The 15,684-nt window shown below is 39.5% G+C and overlaps 1 protein-coding gene across 4 annotated transcripts in view; it reads left to right on the top strand.

Moving 5' to 3' along the window:
- rnf6 (ring finger protein (C3H2C3 type) 6) overlaps positions 1-11,537 on the top strand; it is a 52,595-nt gene extending 41,058 nt beyond the window's left edge. For all 4 annotated transcript variants that reach the window (XM_043691983.1, XM_043691985.1, XM_043691986.1 and 1 more), the window contains 2 exons: positions 2,198-2,305; positions 8,274-11,537. In XM_043691983.1, the coding sequence (XP_043547918.1) occupies positions 2,198-2,305; positions 8,274-10,096 (1,931 nt within the window). In that variant the 3' untranslated portion in view covers positions 10,097-11,537. The remainder of the gene's footprint in view (positions 1-2,197; positions 2,306-8,273) is intronic.
- The last annotated feature ends 4,147 nt before the right edge of the window (positions 11,538-15,684 follow it).

Below are 15,684 nucleotides of genomic sequence, written 5' to 3'. Positions count from 1 at the left end.
CGGTGTTACATGGGATTGGGGCGGGGAGCAGTGTTGGATGTGGTTGTGGGCGGGGTTGGGAGCTGGGGGTGGTGTTGCATGGGGTCAGGGGGGCGGGGCCTTGCACGCTGTCTGCTGCTGCTAGTCTTATGAGTTTTTAAAGTCTTTCTGACTTTAAAAACTCAGAGCCCCTAAGGAAAGGCATTTAATCGATTTAACCGAATAATCAATTATCCGAACAAAATAGTGCCCACTCATCACCTTCGGATAATCGAGGTTCCCGTGTATAGGACAACCTTCTGGATCATGATTGCGGAGACATCTATTTATTGTCCTAACAGGCATCTGGTTGTGCTGCTCATTCAGGAACATAGGAACAGAAGTAGGCTATTCAGCTCCTTGAGCTTGCTCCATAATTCAGTGAAAAATTTTCTACATCTGCCCATTTTGAGAAATATGGTCAAATCTTATAAATTAGGAAATAGTATCTTAGCTGCTGTCTAAATGTTTAACTTCAGATTAACATATTCAACAATATATGGTAAAGTTGCCATAGTCCCAGAGATGAAACTTTATTGCTGGAACAGCACAGCAGGTCAGGCAGCATCCAGGGAACAGGAGATTCGACGTTTCGGGCACAGGCCCTTCTTCAGGATGTGCCCTGATTCCTGAAGAAGGGCCTGTGCCCGAAACGTCGAATCTCCTGTTCCCTGGATGCTGCCTGACCTGCTGTGCTGTTCCAGCAATAAAGTTTCAACTTTGATCTCCAGCATCTGCAGACCTCACTTTCTCCTCATAGTCCCAGAGAACCATAGGACTACATTCTCATTAGAGTGGAAGTGAGAGAGATGACTGTTGCTGGGTGATCTTAACTTGAGGATCACAACACCTCATACAAGGGGTGACCTTGAAAAGGTGGAATCTTCATAATAATCTCAAGTGTAGGAATTGAAATTATTTTGCCTACATCACTCTGCATCGCAAACCAGCTGTTCATCCAACTGAGCTAACAGCAAATATATTTCAAGTGAACATACAGACTGTGTCTTGGGCTACTCAAAATATTCAATACCTGCACATAAACTAGGCCATTCTGCCACTGAATATTTTCTTAAATGGGACTTGTTCTACTTGTCATTGCTAACTGTTTGTATCTAAAATATTTTGTTTCTTCACCTCTTCTAAGTTAATGTTCAGCAGATACCTAATTTTATCTGATCTGCTCTTGTATGTTATTGTGAAATCACAGCATTGCTGAATTTTTAATGAATCAAAGCTTCTTCCTGCGGCAGTTATGTGATGAAAGTTCATGATATATTGTGACTATTTGGAAACTTGGATTCTAAAGTCAAAGGATCAGCTTTGTTTGATTTTGTATTTCTATATTGATTGGCTTAAGGGGAGTTTTGGTACCTATTGAATCTGAGTAAGGTGTGGATTGTCTGAAGTTCTGTTGATATGCATCTAAAGAAATCTTTAAATACCTTGAGATAGAGTTCAGCGCATTGGAAGCACAGGTGAAAAGAAGCATCCTATGACAGAAGAAGTCAGAAAAAAAAACTATTCAGCAGTTCAGGCCGTATATGCAGGGTGCAATCTGACTGAAAAGGTCTTATAAGTATAGCTTTCTTCTGAACAACAATCGTGGCTGGGGGTGAAATCCAGAAGCTGAAAAATACTAGCGGTATAAGAAACTCATGTGTGTTTGCTGTACAAGTGTTTAGAATTCAATAAGAAGAAAGTTTCAGAAATCAATTACAACACTGTTGTTAGATCTCTAATTTCTAAGCATATGTTACATTCTTCAAGGTCTGTCAAATTAATACATTAATCACCACAGTTATTGGTGGAGCCTCTAACTTTATCTCAATTTAATATCTACGGTTTTACCCATCACTGCCAAGTGAACTGAAGTAGCTTAAATAGGAATGTAATAGCATTGTAAATGTTTAGTTTGAAAGTTTGCAGCATCTGTGCAAGCCGAGCCAAAATTTAACTTTGATGTTATATCGAGCTTCTGTATTAGAAGAACATGCGTATGTGAACAGGTCAAGCAGCATCTGTGGAGGGAAAGCAGAGTTAATATTTTGGGTCCAGTGTCCCTTCTTCAGAATGGTTTTCAGTTTTCCCAGCAATTGCTGTTGTTGTTTCTGATTTTGAGCTTTGCATTCTTTTAAAATTAATATGTTCAATGCTTTCTGTTTTATGGCTGCTTTAGGTGAAATTACAGCAGAAGAGCTACAACAGCGTTTGAATGGCGCAAAGGAGCAACTAACAACACAGAATGCTCTCGGAACCTATGAGCATGAACAAAGTCAGAATCAAGGCAAGTTTTGAGTTTGGAGGTAAATTTATAACTGTAACCTTGATTGGTTTATTTTTAGTTCAGTGGTGCTAAAAAGTAATAGTATAGTATTTCAACACTAATTGTGATGAAGCCAAGGTCTTTAATTATTCCATGGGGATGGACTTCAGTTAGGTTGATAAATTGGAGCGCTCCTTCCAAAGATTTGAAAGGAAATTGATATAGGTATTGAAAATTGAGTGGACAAAGTTGATGGGAAGATATCGTTCCTATTCACAGCTGGCTTGAGAATCCAAGAAAACTAATTTCAAGATAAAAGAACACAGATTGACATGAGGAGAAATAAGTTTTCAACAGCAAGTGTTTCAGACAAAGAATATGTTGCCTGAGAGTGCTTGGTGGACTCATTTGTTTTTTTTAAGGGAATTGGATAATGATTTGAAGATGATACATTTGGCACAGCTTCAGAGAAATGGTGAGGCAATTTTCCTGAGATGTTGACACGGACACAATGTTGCCAAATGTACGACTTTGTTGTATATATTCTATGATTTTGTAAGGATTAATAAGTCTAAATTTTGCATATAAGATTAATCAAGAGAAAGGGACTAGTACTCCAGAGACTCTGGCTAATGTTCTAGGAACATTGGTTTGAATCTCATAATGGCAGGTGGTGAAGTTTGAATTCAGTTGTAAAATGTGCAATTATAAATTAGCCTCGTGACAACCATATAACCATTGCTAATTTAAAAAAAAACATTAAAATACCATCTGGTGCACTAATGCCCTTTTCATAGGGAAGAAAATCTGCTACCATTACTTGGATTCCAGACATTTTGATTTATTATTGTCATATCTACCTAGATATAGTGAAAAGGTTTTTGTTTTGCATGTAGTACAGGCAGATCATACCATATAAAGTACACTCTGTCAGTAGAACAGGGTTGAAGAATACAACGTTATGGCTGCGGAGAAGGCACACAAATAGATCAACGTGTAAATTAAAAATTTGGGAAGACCATTCAGAAGTCTGATAATACCGGGGGAAATGCTGTTCTTGAATCTGTTGGTATGTGTGTTTAACCTTTTATATCTTCTGCTGGATGGAAGACGTTGGAAGAGATTATAACCAGGGTGACAGGGGTCTTTGATTATGTTGGCTGTATAGATGGAATCCATGGATGGAAGGTGGCTTGCATAATGGACTGGGCTGTGTTCACAACTCTAGTTTCTTATGGTCCTGGGCAGAGCAGTTGCCATACCAAGTATTGGATCTGGATTGAATGATTTCCATGGTGCATCTATAAAAATTAAGAGTCGTTATGGACGTGCTGAATTTCCTCAGCCTCCTGAAGAAGTAGAGGCATTACCGAGCTTTCTTGACCAGACCATCAATGTGGGTGGAACAGGACAGACTGTTGGTGCAAAAGATGAACCTGAAAGTTTTGCAAGCACCTTCAGCCGGCTGTGCAAAGTAGACTATCATTCTCCTAAGGTCATTCAAAAGATTCCAGACTTCAACTGATTCAATTCACTACATGTAATTTCAAGAAATTGCTGAAAACCCGATTTACAGATATTACAGAGGGTGTGAGTCCTGACAACTCCAACACTCATTCTGAAGATTCTCCAATGTCACTAATGCTGTTAGTTTCACCAGGGCCAGTTGGCTCCAGTTCTCAGTACAGCCTTGGTTCAAATGTGGTTAAAAGAGCTGCTCTCTATAAGTTTGGGGGGGGGAGAGACTGACTGACTGCTCTTGACATCAAGGAGCCTTAGCAAAACTGGAGTCAATGGGAATTGAAGGTCGGGGTTGCAAAATGTTGGCTGGAGCCATTCTAGCATAAAGGAAGCTGGTAGTGATCACTGGCAGTAAATCATCACAGCCTCAGAATGCCACTGGAGGATTTCCTCATTGTGGTCTAGAACCAATCATCCACAGCTACTACATGAATGGCCTTCTCTCCACCATAAAGTCAGATGTGGGGATGGTTGCTAATTGTGGCCAGTATCTCTCTCATTTGGGACCCCTCAGACACTGATACATTTTGTGTCTATATTGTTCTGATAAATAGCAGGTAATATTCATGGTACATAAGTGCCAGTCAATGATCAAGTCGAGTAACAAATAAAGAATTTAGCTGTTGCCCCTGACATTCAATAGCATGATCATCACTGATTTCCCCAATCTTTAACATCCTGAAACTTAACATTGGCCAGAAAATGAAATGAACCAGCCTTATAAATGGTGAAGAAAGCATTTGGTATGCTTTCCTTTATTGGTCAGTGCATTGAGTATAGGAGTTGGGAGGTCATGTTGCAGCTATACAGGACATTGGTTTGGCCACTGTTGGAATACTGCATGCAATTCTGGTCTCCCTGTTATTGGAAAGATGTTGTGAAACGTGAATGGATTCAGAAAAAATTCATACGGCTGTTGCCAGGGTTGGAGGGTTTGTGCTTTAGGGAGAGGCTCAATAGACTGGGGCTGTTTTCCCTGGTGTATCGGAGCCTGAGGGGTGATCTTATAGAGGTTTATAAAATCATGAGGGACGTGGATAGGATAAGTAGACAAGATCTTTTCCTTGGGTTGGGGGAGTCCAAATCTAGAGGGCATAGATTTAGGATGAGAGGGGAAAGATTGAAAAGGGACCCAAGAGGTAAAGTTTTCACGCAGAGGGTGGTACATGTGTGGAATGAGCTGCCAGAGGAACTGGTGAGGCTGGTACAGGTAAACATTAAAAAGGTATCTGGATGGTATATGAATAGGAAGGGTTTAGAGGGTTATTGGCCAAATGCTGGCAAATGGGACTAGATTTATTTAGGATATCTGGTTGGCATGGGCGAGTTGGTCCGAAGGGCCTGACTCCATGCTGTGTATCTCTGACTCTATGATGTGCTCTATTGGTGACCTGATCATTACTTTAAAATGGGCCAAATGCTTTCATAATGGGATCAGCACATTTGCAACAAAAACTTAAAGGCCACACTGGCATACAATAATCTATTATGAGAAGTTAATGTTTATAATTATTGTATGGTGTTTGCACCTCTTAGATAAATGCAACGCATTTGTTGTAGAACATAAACAGTGCAGTACAGTGCAAGCCCTTTCAGCCCTCTATGTTGTGCCAGCCTTTTATCCTACTCTAAGATCAGACAAGCCTACGTACTTTTTATTGTACTATCTTCCATGTGCCTATCTAAGAGTCGCATAAATGTTCCTAATATATCTGTCTCTACTACCACACGCACCACGCTGTGTAAAGAACCTCCCTCTGACATCTCCCCAAAACCTTCCTCCAATCACCTTAAAATTATGCCCCTTGTTGATAGCCATTTCTGCCCTGGTAAAAAGTGGCTGTCCACTCTACCTATGCCTCTGGTCATCTTGTACACCTCTGTCATCAAGTCACTTCTCATCAATCTTCATTCCAATGAGAACAGCCCTAGCTCCCTCAACCTTTCTTCATAAGACATGCCCTCTGGTCCAGGTATTATCCTGGTAAATCTCCTCTGCACCCTCTTGAAAGTTTCCACATCTTTTCTGTAATGAGGTGACCAGAACTGAACGCAGTATTCCAAATGTGGTTTAACCAGAGTTCTCTTGAGCTGCAGCAAAACTTCATGGCTCTTAAACTCAATCCCCCTGCTAATGAAAGCCAACACACCATACGCTTTCTTGACAACCCTATCAACTTGGGTGGCAACTTTGAGGGATCTATGGACATGCACCCCAAGATCCTTCTGTTCCTCCAGAATGTCAAGAATCCTGCCTTAACCCTATATTTTGCATTCAAATTCACCCTTCCAAAGTGAATTACTTCACATTTTTCCAGGTTGACCTTCATCTGCCACTTATCGGTCCAGTTCTATACCCTATCAATGTCCTGATGGAACGTACAACAGCCCTCCAACTCCACCAACCTTGGTGTCATCGGCAAACTTACTAACCCATCCTTCCACTTCATCATCCAAGTCATTTATAAAAGTCACAAAGAGCAGAGGTCCCAGAACTGATCCCTGCAGAACACCATTGGTCACTAAGCTCCAGGCTGAATACTTTATATCTACTACCACCCTCTGTCTTCTATGTGCCAGCCAATTCTATATCCAGACAGCCAGATTTCCTTGTATCCCATGCCTCCTTCCTGAATGAGCCTATCATGGGGAACCTTATTTTAATGCCTTGCTAAAATCCATGCACGCCACGTCCACTGCTCTACCTGCATCAATGTGTTTTGTCACATCCTCAAAGAATTCATTAAGGTTTGTGAGGCATGACCTGCCTCTCTCAAAGCCATGCTGACTATTTCTAATCAAACTATAGTTTTCCAAGCAATCATAAGTCCTGTCTCCAGTACTTTGTCCACCACAGATGTAAGACTGACGGGTCTATAATTCCCAGGATTATCCCTGTTGCTTTTCTTGAACAAGGGAATAACGTCTGTCACCTTCCAATCATTTGGCACTACTCCAATGGACAGTGAGGACCCAAAGATCATTGCCAAAGGTGCAATAATCTCTTCCTTTGCTTCCTGTAGTAACCCAGGGTATGTCCTGTCTGGTCCAGAGGGTTTATCTATCCTTAATTTTTCAAAATTTTCAGCACATCCTCCCTTCTAACATCAACCTATTCTAGCAAATCAGTTTCGTGCTGTTCTCAGAAATGTCAAGGTCACTCTCCGTATTGAATACTGAAGCAAAGTATTCATTTAAGGGCCTCCCCACCTTCCTCTGACTCCAGGCACAAGTTCCCTCCACTATACCTGATCGGCCCTACCCTCACTCTGGCCATCCTCTTGTTCCTCACAAGTGTAGAACGCCTTAGGGTGTTCCTTAATCCTACTTGGTAAAGTTTTTTTCATGCCCCCTTCGAGCTCTTCTAAGTCCATTCTTTAGTTCCTTCCTAGCTACCGTGTAACCCTCAAGTGCTGTCTGATCTTTGCTCCCTCAACCTTAAGTAAGCTTCCTTCTTCCTCTTGACTAGATGTTCCACATTCCTTGTCACCCAAGGTTCTTTCAACTGACCATCCCTTTCTTGCCTCAGTGCTTGACAGGCTTGTCCCACTATCAGCAAGTGCTTCCTAAACAACCTCCACATTTCTGTCATGCATTTCCCTGAGAAGATATGTTCCCAATTTAGGTACCCCAAGTCCTGCCTAATAGCATGGTAATTCCCCCTCCCCCAATTAATTACTTTTCCCATATTGTCTGCTCCTATCCCTCTCCATGAGCATAGTAACAGTAAGGGAGTTGTGATCACAATCACTGAAATGCTATTGTACCTTTGGCGGTTTTTGTGATCTGTTTGGAAATGATGCCTAATTCTTCCCAATCCTTTCTAAGTGATACCTTAATTTGGCTCTTCATTGATAAGTACCCAATTTCTGATCCTTCTCAAATATATGCAAGTTTCAAGATTTATTGCATGAAATGTATATTGCAGTAAGAACTGCATCACAGAATTGAACAATTACAAGTTTTTTTGTAGATTAATTGCTGGTTTTCCAACAAGATGGCCCCCTGGGATTCACCTGTTATATCTACAGTGTGTTTGTTTGAAATTAGTAGCCTTGCACACTGCAAAAGAGAAAACTATAAATAATTGGATTTGGAAATGAAATAGAAAATGCAAAGCACAGTTTATTTTCTCTTTCTATATGTTGATAGGCCAGTGTGTATGTATTTGTTTCTAGTTGATAAGTTGCAGTTTAGTTTTAGGTCATGATGAACTAATGCTGAGACATCTAATCCTGAAGTATTGTGTTATGAAGCAGTGAAGTATCTCATTTGACACCACCTGTTCACAATATGAAAATGTGCATATGATTTTATCATCAATCAAGCTCGGCTTTAGTCTTATAGTATTTTGAATAATGAGATATAATTATGTGTTTAATTAATTAGAAATATGTTATATATGAGCAGCAAGATAAGAAAATTTTACTGGAAAATTTAACATAATGTATTTTGTTTCCCTGTATAGGCTCTGATACACCAGGAGAAAGTTCGAATAGTGATTCCCTTCTTGAGTGGCTTAACACATTCAGGCGTACAGGAAATGCAACCCGCAGTGGACAGAGTGGAAACCAGACATGGAGAGCTGTTAGTCGGACAAACCCCAACAGTGGCGAGTTTCGCTTCAGCTTAGAAATTAATATTAATCATGAGCATGATGCTGGCAATGGTCAGACTTTGGACACGCCTACACTAGAAAATAGGGACAGAAATGTAGAAGGTGCTCAACTACTAAGTTTATTGACTCCTGTTGCTAGTCGTACAAGAAGTCGCACTCGAGCCCACGTGCAAGTGACCAATTTTGAAAGTAATTTTGGAGGCACAGTGAGAGTTGAAGAACTTGAAACCATGCAAGTTTCTCCACCTTCAACTCAAAGGAGTTTCAGAAGTGCATCTATTGAAAGATCCACAGGTAGGCTAAGGCCCAGGAGACCAAGCACTAACCGACGAGCTGTTTTAAGTGCAGCAGTTGACCAACAAATAGGAAGACGAAGAGCAGGGCGACATCGTGTTCGAAGAATACAGGAAGAGGAACAGGAACGTCGAAGTGACCCTGCAGAGTTGCAAAGACATAGTGTTCCAACTACTGTTAGAGAGAGTCGTGCACGACGGCACCCTGAACAACGTAGATCTTCCAGGAATTTTCAAAACCAACGGAGTCGTTCACCCATACATAGAACAAGTGTTCCTGTAAGTTCTTCGGATAGGTCTTCTTCCCAGCAGGATGATTATTTACAACCAAGACAAAGCACTAGAAGGCAACGGACAATGGACCAATCAACCATGACAACTGAGGAACTGCAGGCTGTCAGTAGCAATCCTTCCCTGCAGTCAACAGCTGGTGGAATGCTTAGACAGCAAGTTGTGGATGACGGAGATGTAAACCATCCCAGTGGATCCTCTGTAGCTGTTCGAAGGCACCCAACTATTATGTTAGATCTTCAGGTTAGAAGGATACGTCCTGGAGAAAGTAGAGATCGTGACAGTATTGCTAACAGAACTCGATCTCGTGTCCGAATGGCAGAAAATACAGTGACCTTTGAAAGTGACAGTGGTGGTTTCCGCCGTACTATCTCACGGTCTGAACTTGCAGGTATTAGGACTTATGTTAGTACTATCCGTATACCTTTACGTAGGATATCTGAAACTGGGCTAGGTGAGCCATCATCCATAGCCTTAAGGTCAATACTTCGTCAGATTATGACAGGATTCGGTGAACTAAGCTCTTTAATGGAAAATGATTCTGATTCTGAACTTAACCAAAGAGTTCAGCAGAACCAGTCTGAGAGGTCTGATTCAGTAAGCTCGCAGATTAGTCCGAATAGCAATCTCTTAAATTTAAATAACGAATCAACTGACATATTAACAGGAGACCGATCAGAAAGTGAACAAATGAACGAAAGCATGCAGAATGAAACCCTTGACAATGCTGTTGAAAGCCAAGAGACAAGACAAAGTCGAGACACAAATAGTTTAGTAGAAAATGGAACCCTGCCGATCTTGCGGCTTGCTCACTTCTTTTTGTTGAATGATGATGAAGAAGACGAGCGCCAGAGGGGTTTGACCAAAGAACAAATTGACAATCTTTTGACCCGGAATTATGGAAATGTTAGTGCAGAAAATGAAGTCAGCAAAACCTGCAGTGTATGTATTAATGATTATGCAGTTGGGAACAAGCTTAGAAGGCTACCTTGTGCGCATGAATTTCATATTCATTGCATTGACCGTTGGCTTTCTGAAAACTCCACCTGTCCTATTTGTCGACAGCCTATTTTGGGCTCCAGTAATTGACTGACTTGAGAGGGAGTATACGGCATCCTATCCATTTTGGAAACTTTAAAGCACTAAAAATCTGAGTTATAGGAATTTGTAAAGCAAATGTTATAGATTCTATTATAGAACCATGAAATACATTCTTATTGCTTCTTGCTGAAGCTTTATTTTTTTAGACTTTTTTTTTGTTAAGCTGAGCACTTTGTCATTGGAATGATTGGAACTGAAAGTGAGCCAAGCAGAAGTATATAATTGTACATGATTAATCATATCTAACACACTTGTAGATGCAATTATGGTTTATAGTGTGCTCTTTTTGTTACAGGATAACAGTGCAAATTAACATAAGGCAATTGTCGTTCAGGTCTGACTGATAGTACAAATCATCTGATGGGTAGAATTAAATTGCCCTTGATCATTGTTTATGATATACAAGATGAAACTTTACAGATTGATAAAATAAGCTTGGTATTCTGCAAATAAAAAAAACACATTTACAACAGAATAGACTGATTTTTCTGCCAAATTACAATGAGACTTCTGATATTTACCATCAGCACTATTAAGATTAGTCAAAAATTTAAAGAATCATTTGATATGTGTTTTGCTATTATGAGTCTATAAATGCAATATTTATTCCATTGTCTCTTGTCTTCCCTGCCCCACCCACCTGCCCTGATCATTACCATACAAATATTCTTCCCTCCATGCCTGAAAACTTCTTCACTTTATGAATTTTTGCTGTAAGTTGGGCAAACTTGGTCACCCAAGTTATGTCACTAAAAGAGTTATATCAAATTTACTGATGAAAGTTTAACATAATTTTCCAAATTAATCTGCCCAATTTGGCATTTGAGCATCTTGAGTAGAAGGGGCAGTTTGCAAGTTGTGATTTGGTGAGGCACTGTGTTTTCCTTCGCAGTTTCATGAGTTCCTGGAAAAAGAACCTTTCCTTGCTAATGGATTTTTGTTTGATTGAAGTGGGATGCATAAAATCCAACAAAGCAGGATGTGTGGGTGCCGGGAAATGGTTAGCTTTTTGGCCAGTTAGTTGTCCACTGAAAGCTAACATTTAGATACAACAAGCATCAAGGCAAGTGATTTGTTGGCCATTATTACAACCATGTTTGACTTTGAGGGAAAGATGTCTTACGACAATTATATAAAGCTTTGGTAAGACCAGACTGAGTATTGTGTAGCATTTTGGTCTCTGTCCATGAAAAGATATATTTGCCATAAAGGGAGTGTTGAAAAGGTAAATTCAAATTTTGGGGGTCAAAGAGAAACAAAGATGCCTTGAAATGGCTCCACTCTCTTCAGAAAGTAGGAGTCTGACTGGAATGTTACATTAATTGGCCATTTTCTGGTGCCATCGGTTTTCCTTCCCACTGAGTTGTCCAGGCTCAGATCAGGCTCTTTAATGTCTGCGAAGGTAGTTCCATCTTAATTTCTTGGTACAGCATTTGAAACTTCAGCATTTAAGAAGTGGACATTTTTCTAAAGGGTCTGTAAAGCAATTTTCATTTATAATAAGGACATTATTCTCCTTCAGCTGGCCTGCAAGTGTTGCTGCTGGTTGAATCTTTGATTTGTCTGAATAATTAGTTTTGCATCTTTGTATCAGTAGTATGTTTGTATAAAAGTGGAAGTATTGGACATTTTTTTAAAAATGACTAAATTTACTCCTCAGGATAAGATTCACATAGGTTTAATAGATTTGATCTCTGAATTTGAGGGCACATTTTTCACCCAAGTGTATGAATTTTTCAAAACGTTTACGATGGCATTGTAAATGGACAACAGTTACCTTTTACAAAATACATTTAACTGTTTAAAAACCTCTTTCTACAGAATTAAAAGTAACTTTATAATGTTCTAAAGATCAGTTTGTCTTAATTTTCCTTTGGTGCATATCCACGCTACAAAATGTGCTTAAATATAGAAAGTTGCCCCTTCAGTGATTTAACATGTCAACACCCAATAATTCTTCATTCTAAATGTAACTTTTTGTGGAGAAATTGAAAAAAATATGTAAAATGAATAGACTCCATGAATGTTTTCCTGTGAAACCAAATACTCTTATATACAGTGACATTGAAAGTAGTTAGTTTCTGCAAACTTTGTATTGTCTTATATTACTTTTGTTAATTTTTAAACTTCGTAATTTTTCATGGTAATTATTTAATCTGAGTTAGTTCAACAAGAGTTCAGCTAAAAATTAAAAGAAAATGATAAAGAATTTCACCTCAAAGAACCACTCAGTTTCTTTAGTCTTTGGATAGGTTTTATAACAGTCATACATATTTGTGATTTGAAGTTTCTTCCTAATTATTTTACCTATGGCAATATTTCTCAGGTGCTGAGAAAACTTGGCTGTCACTGTAAACAGTACAAGACAAAATACTGGAAGGCGAGAGCATTTCAGCTGTTTTTTGCCTTTGCTATGATGTATTGCCCTGGCTATATCTTGGTCTTGGCTATATATTGTGTTATGTTGCTCAGCATTTATGTTTGGAAGACCACATTGTGTTGTTTAAAACCATCTCCTTTCATGATACTTATCAATTCTAGTAGCTTAATGTTTGTCTGGGAGTTTAATGCTGATTAACTCTGCGATTTTGTTTCCCTTCCCCCATTCAATCGTGTCTCATGACCATAATGGTAAGATTACCTGGCAACAAATAAGGAATCAACTGGGACCTTCTATATCTCTAGTTTAACACCAGGTTGCTTTAGTACTGTACACATTCCTGCTCAGAGGCACACACAAATGGTTGACAGTTAGGTTTCACATTGTTGATTTCTTTCTCCTAATTTTCACTTATGCCGTCAATATGCACTTTCACATATAAGCATGGCAAATGTTCAATCTAAATGTGAGTCTTCAATCAGGAGATTGTCAATCAATGAAGCATTTTTTCCATTATTATAAACATTTGAATTGGCATTATACATATTCTGTTTCCCAGGCAGTTAACTAATCCAAGAACCCTGCTGTACATGTTTTTGGTCATATGAGTTTAGCTTCTTTTACTTCAGATTCCATTCATATAACAAATATATACTGGTATAGCGGAGCATAAAAAAGTGATATTTAATCAGTTGCCTGAAAGGAAGTACAGAATTGCCTGTTTTGTGCCCAGGCCAAAATTGAAGATTCGAGTTCAATCATTACCTTCCACACTTGTGTTCCACAATAGGTAGCATTCTAGATTAGATTAGATTACATTACAGTGTGGAAACAGGCCCTTCGGCCCAACAAGTCCACACCGACCCGCCGAAGCGAAACCCACCCATACCCCTACATTTACCCCTTACCTAACACTACGGGCAATTTAGCTTGGCCAATTCACCTGACCCTGCACATCTTTTGGACTGTGGGAGGAAACCGGAGCACCCGGAGGAAACCCACGCAGACACGGGGAGAACGTGCAAACTCCACACAGTCAGTCGCCTGAGGCGGGAATTGAACGCGGGTCTCAGGCGCTGTGAGGCAGCAGTGCTAACCACTGTGCCACCGTGCCGCCCACGAAGTGCATATTCTCTCTCACTTATTATATTATATTACATCAAGATTGTAATTTGAGTATCATGATTGATACTGGTTTAATGTAAATGTAACTACAGGCAAATAGTTAAATATTTATAACTTACATTCACATTTCAGAAGCAGCGTTCATTATACATGCATTCAGAACAGTATTGAATGGATGCAGTCGTGTGAAGCAATGCATTTTTTAAAAAAATGCTTATGAATATTTTCAGGATGTCAACCTGTAACTAGTGGTGTTCCACAGGGATTAGTGCTGGAGCCACAATTATGTATGATTGTATATTGATGACTTGGATGAGGAAAGTGTACAAAAGTCATGTTTTCAGATGACAATAATAGATGAGAAGTCAAGTAGTGAGGATGGCACAGTCTGGTCTGCAGAGGGATAAAGAGGCCAAGTAAGTGAGCAAAAACTTGACAGATGAAATAGAATATGAGGGAATGTGAGGTTATGCATCATAGCAGGAAGAACAAGAAGCTGAATGTTATTTGAAAGGAGAAGGAAAGCAGAAAGCCAAAGAACAGAGGGACTCAGGAGTCATCCATTAATCAAAAAGCTAGCATCCAGGTTCAGTTGGTAATAGGGAAGACAATTGGAATATTGACCTTTATTTAACAGGGAATGGGATGTACAAGTATGGAGTTTTTGTGAAAAATATACAAGGCAGTAGTCAGACCACAGCTGGAATGGTGTGAACAGTTTAGGGCCCCTTATAAAGGACATGTTTATAGGCTATGGAGACAGTCCAGAGAAGGTTCACTCAGCTGATTCCTATAGAATGACAATGTCTGTTGGGGAGAGATTGAAGAGATTGGGACTGTACTGGTTAAAATACAGAAGAATGAGAGGCATCCTTATTGAAACATACAGGTTTCTTAGAGGACTTCACAGAAGAAAGTTGTTTCTCCTGTACAAGAGCCTTGGGCCAGAGGTCATAACTTCAGAAGAAGGGAATGCTCATTTAAGACAGAGAAGTGAGAAGGAATTTCTTCTCTCAGAAGGTGGTACATCTTTATCAAAAAGGGCTGCAGGGTTGGATCGTGAATGATATTCAAGGCTAATACAGATGTTTTTACCTCCGCCCATAATTAACACCAGTACCTTTTTTAATGCATTCATGGATGTGGGCATCGCTGGCAAGGTCAGCATTTGTTCCCATCCCTAATTACGCAATGGGCAGTTAAAAGTCAACCATATTGCAGTAGGTATGGAGTATGTTTATCCTTTTAATAGGATGTGGGCATTGTTAGCAAGGCCCACATTTGCTCCCTATTCCTAATTACCCTTGAACTTTGGCTGATTTGGCCATTCCAGAGGGCAGTTAAAGAATCAAACACATTGTTGTAATTCTGGCATCACAGGATGCTCTGACCACAAGAAAAGTAGAATTGGTTCCCTGAAGGATATTGGTGAACCAGATAGGGTTTTACATCCATTGATCATTTTTATGGTCACTGTTATTGTGACTAGCATAATATTCCAAATTTATTAACTGAATTTAGATTCCGTCAGCTACTGTGGTGGAATTTGGACCAAAAAGCCTGGCTCTCTCACTTATTACTCCAGTGCCATTGCCACTACATCACCATCCCACAATTTATGATGGTAAGTTTTATTTAAGGCTAAAGCTCATAAATCTTTAAACAAAATTTATTTAAAGCAGTGCTGTTATTTTCCTAGCAGCTTATTAAAAATATAAGGCATTAAAAATATAAGGCAATAAAAATGCTTAAAATATTCAGGACACTACCCCCACTCAATGTGTTGGCCCTAGAATTCACAGCCCTTTAATTGTCAAACTGAATTAGCCAGGTTACCTGGAAAATTCCTGCACTTGTTCAGATAACCACAGCTTTTAATTAATCAGGCAAGGAATAGTCCCAAAAATGCTTGTTTTTTTTTTCAAAATCATTAACTCCTATTGTATGCCGACTTATCACAAACCAATATAGCAGCCTTTTTACTTAGCAGCAAAACTGAGTGTTTCAACATGGATAGTTTTTCTGATGTAAAGATCATTTTCATTCACCTACTCCATGCTATTCACATGGT

Source organism: Chiloscyllium plagiosum, chromosome 6 (assembly GCF_004010195.1).
Source record: "Chiloscyllium plagiosum isolate BGI_BamShark_2017 chromosome 6, ASM401019v2, whole genome shotgun sequence".
NCBI classification, from domain to species: domain Eukaryota; kingdom Metazoa; phylum Chordata; class Chondrichthyes; order Orectolobiformes; family Hemiscylliidae; genus Chiloscyllium; species Chiloscyllium plagiosum.
This window is presented reverse-complemented; position numbering and strand designations above follow the sequence as displayed.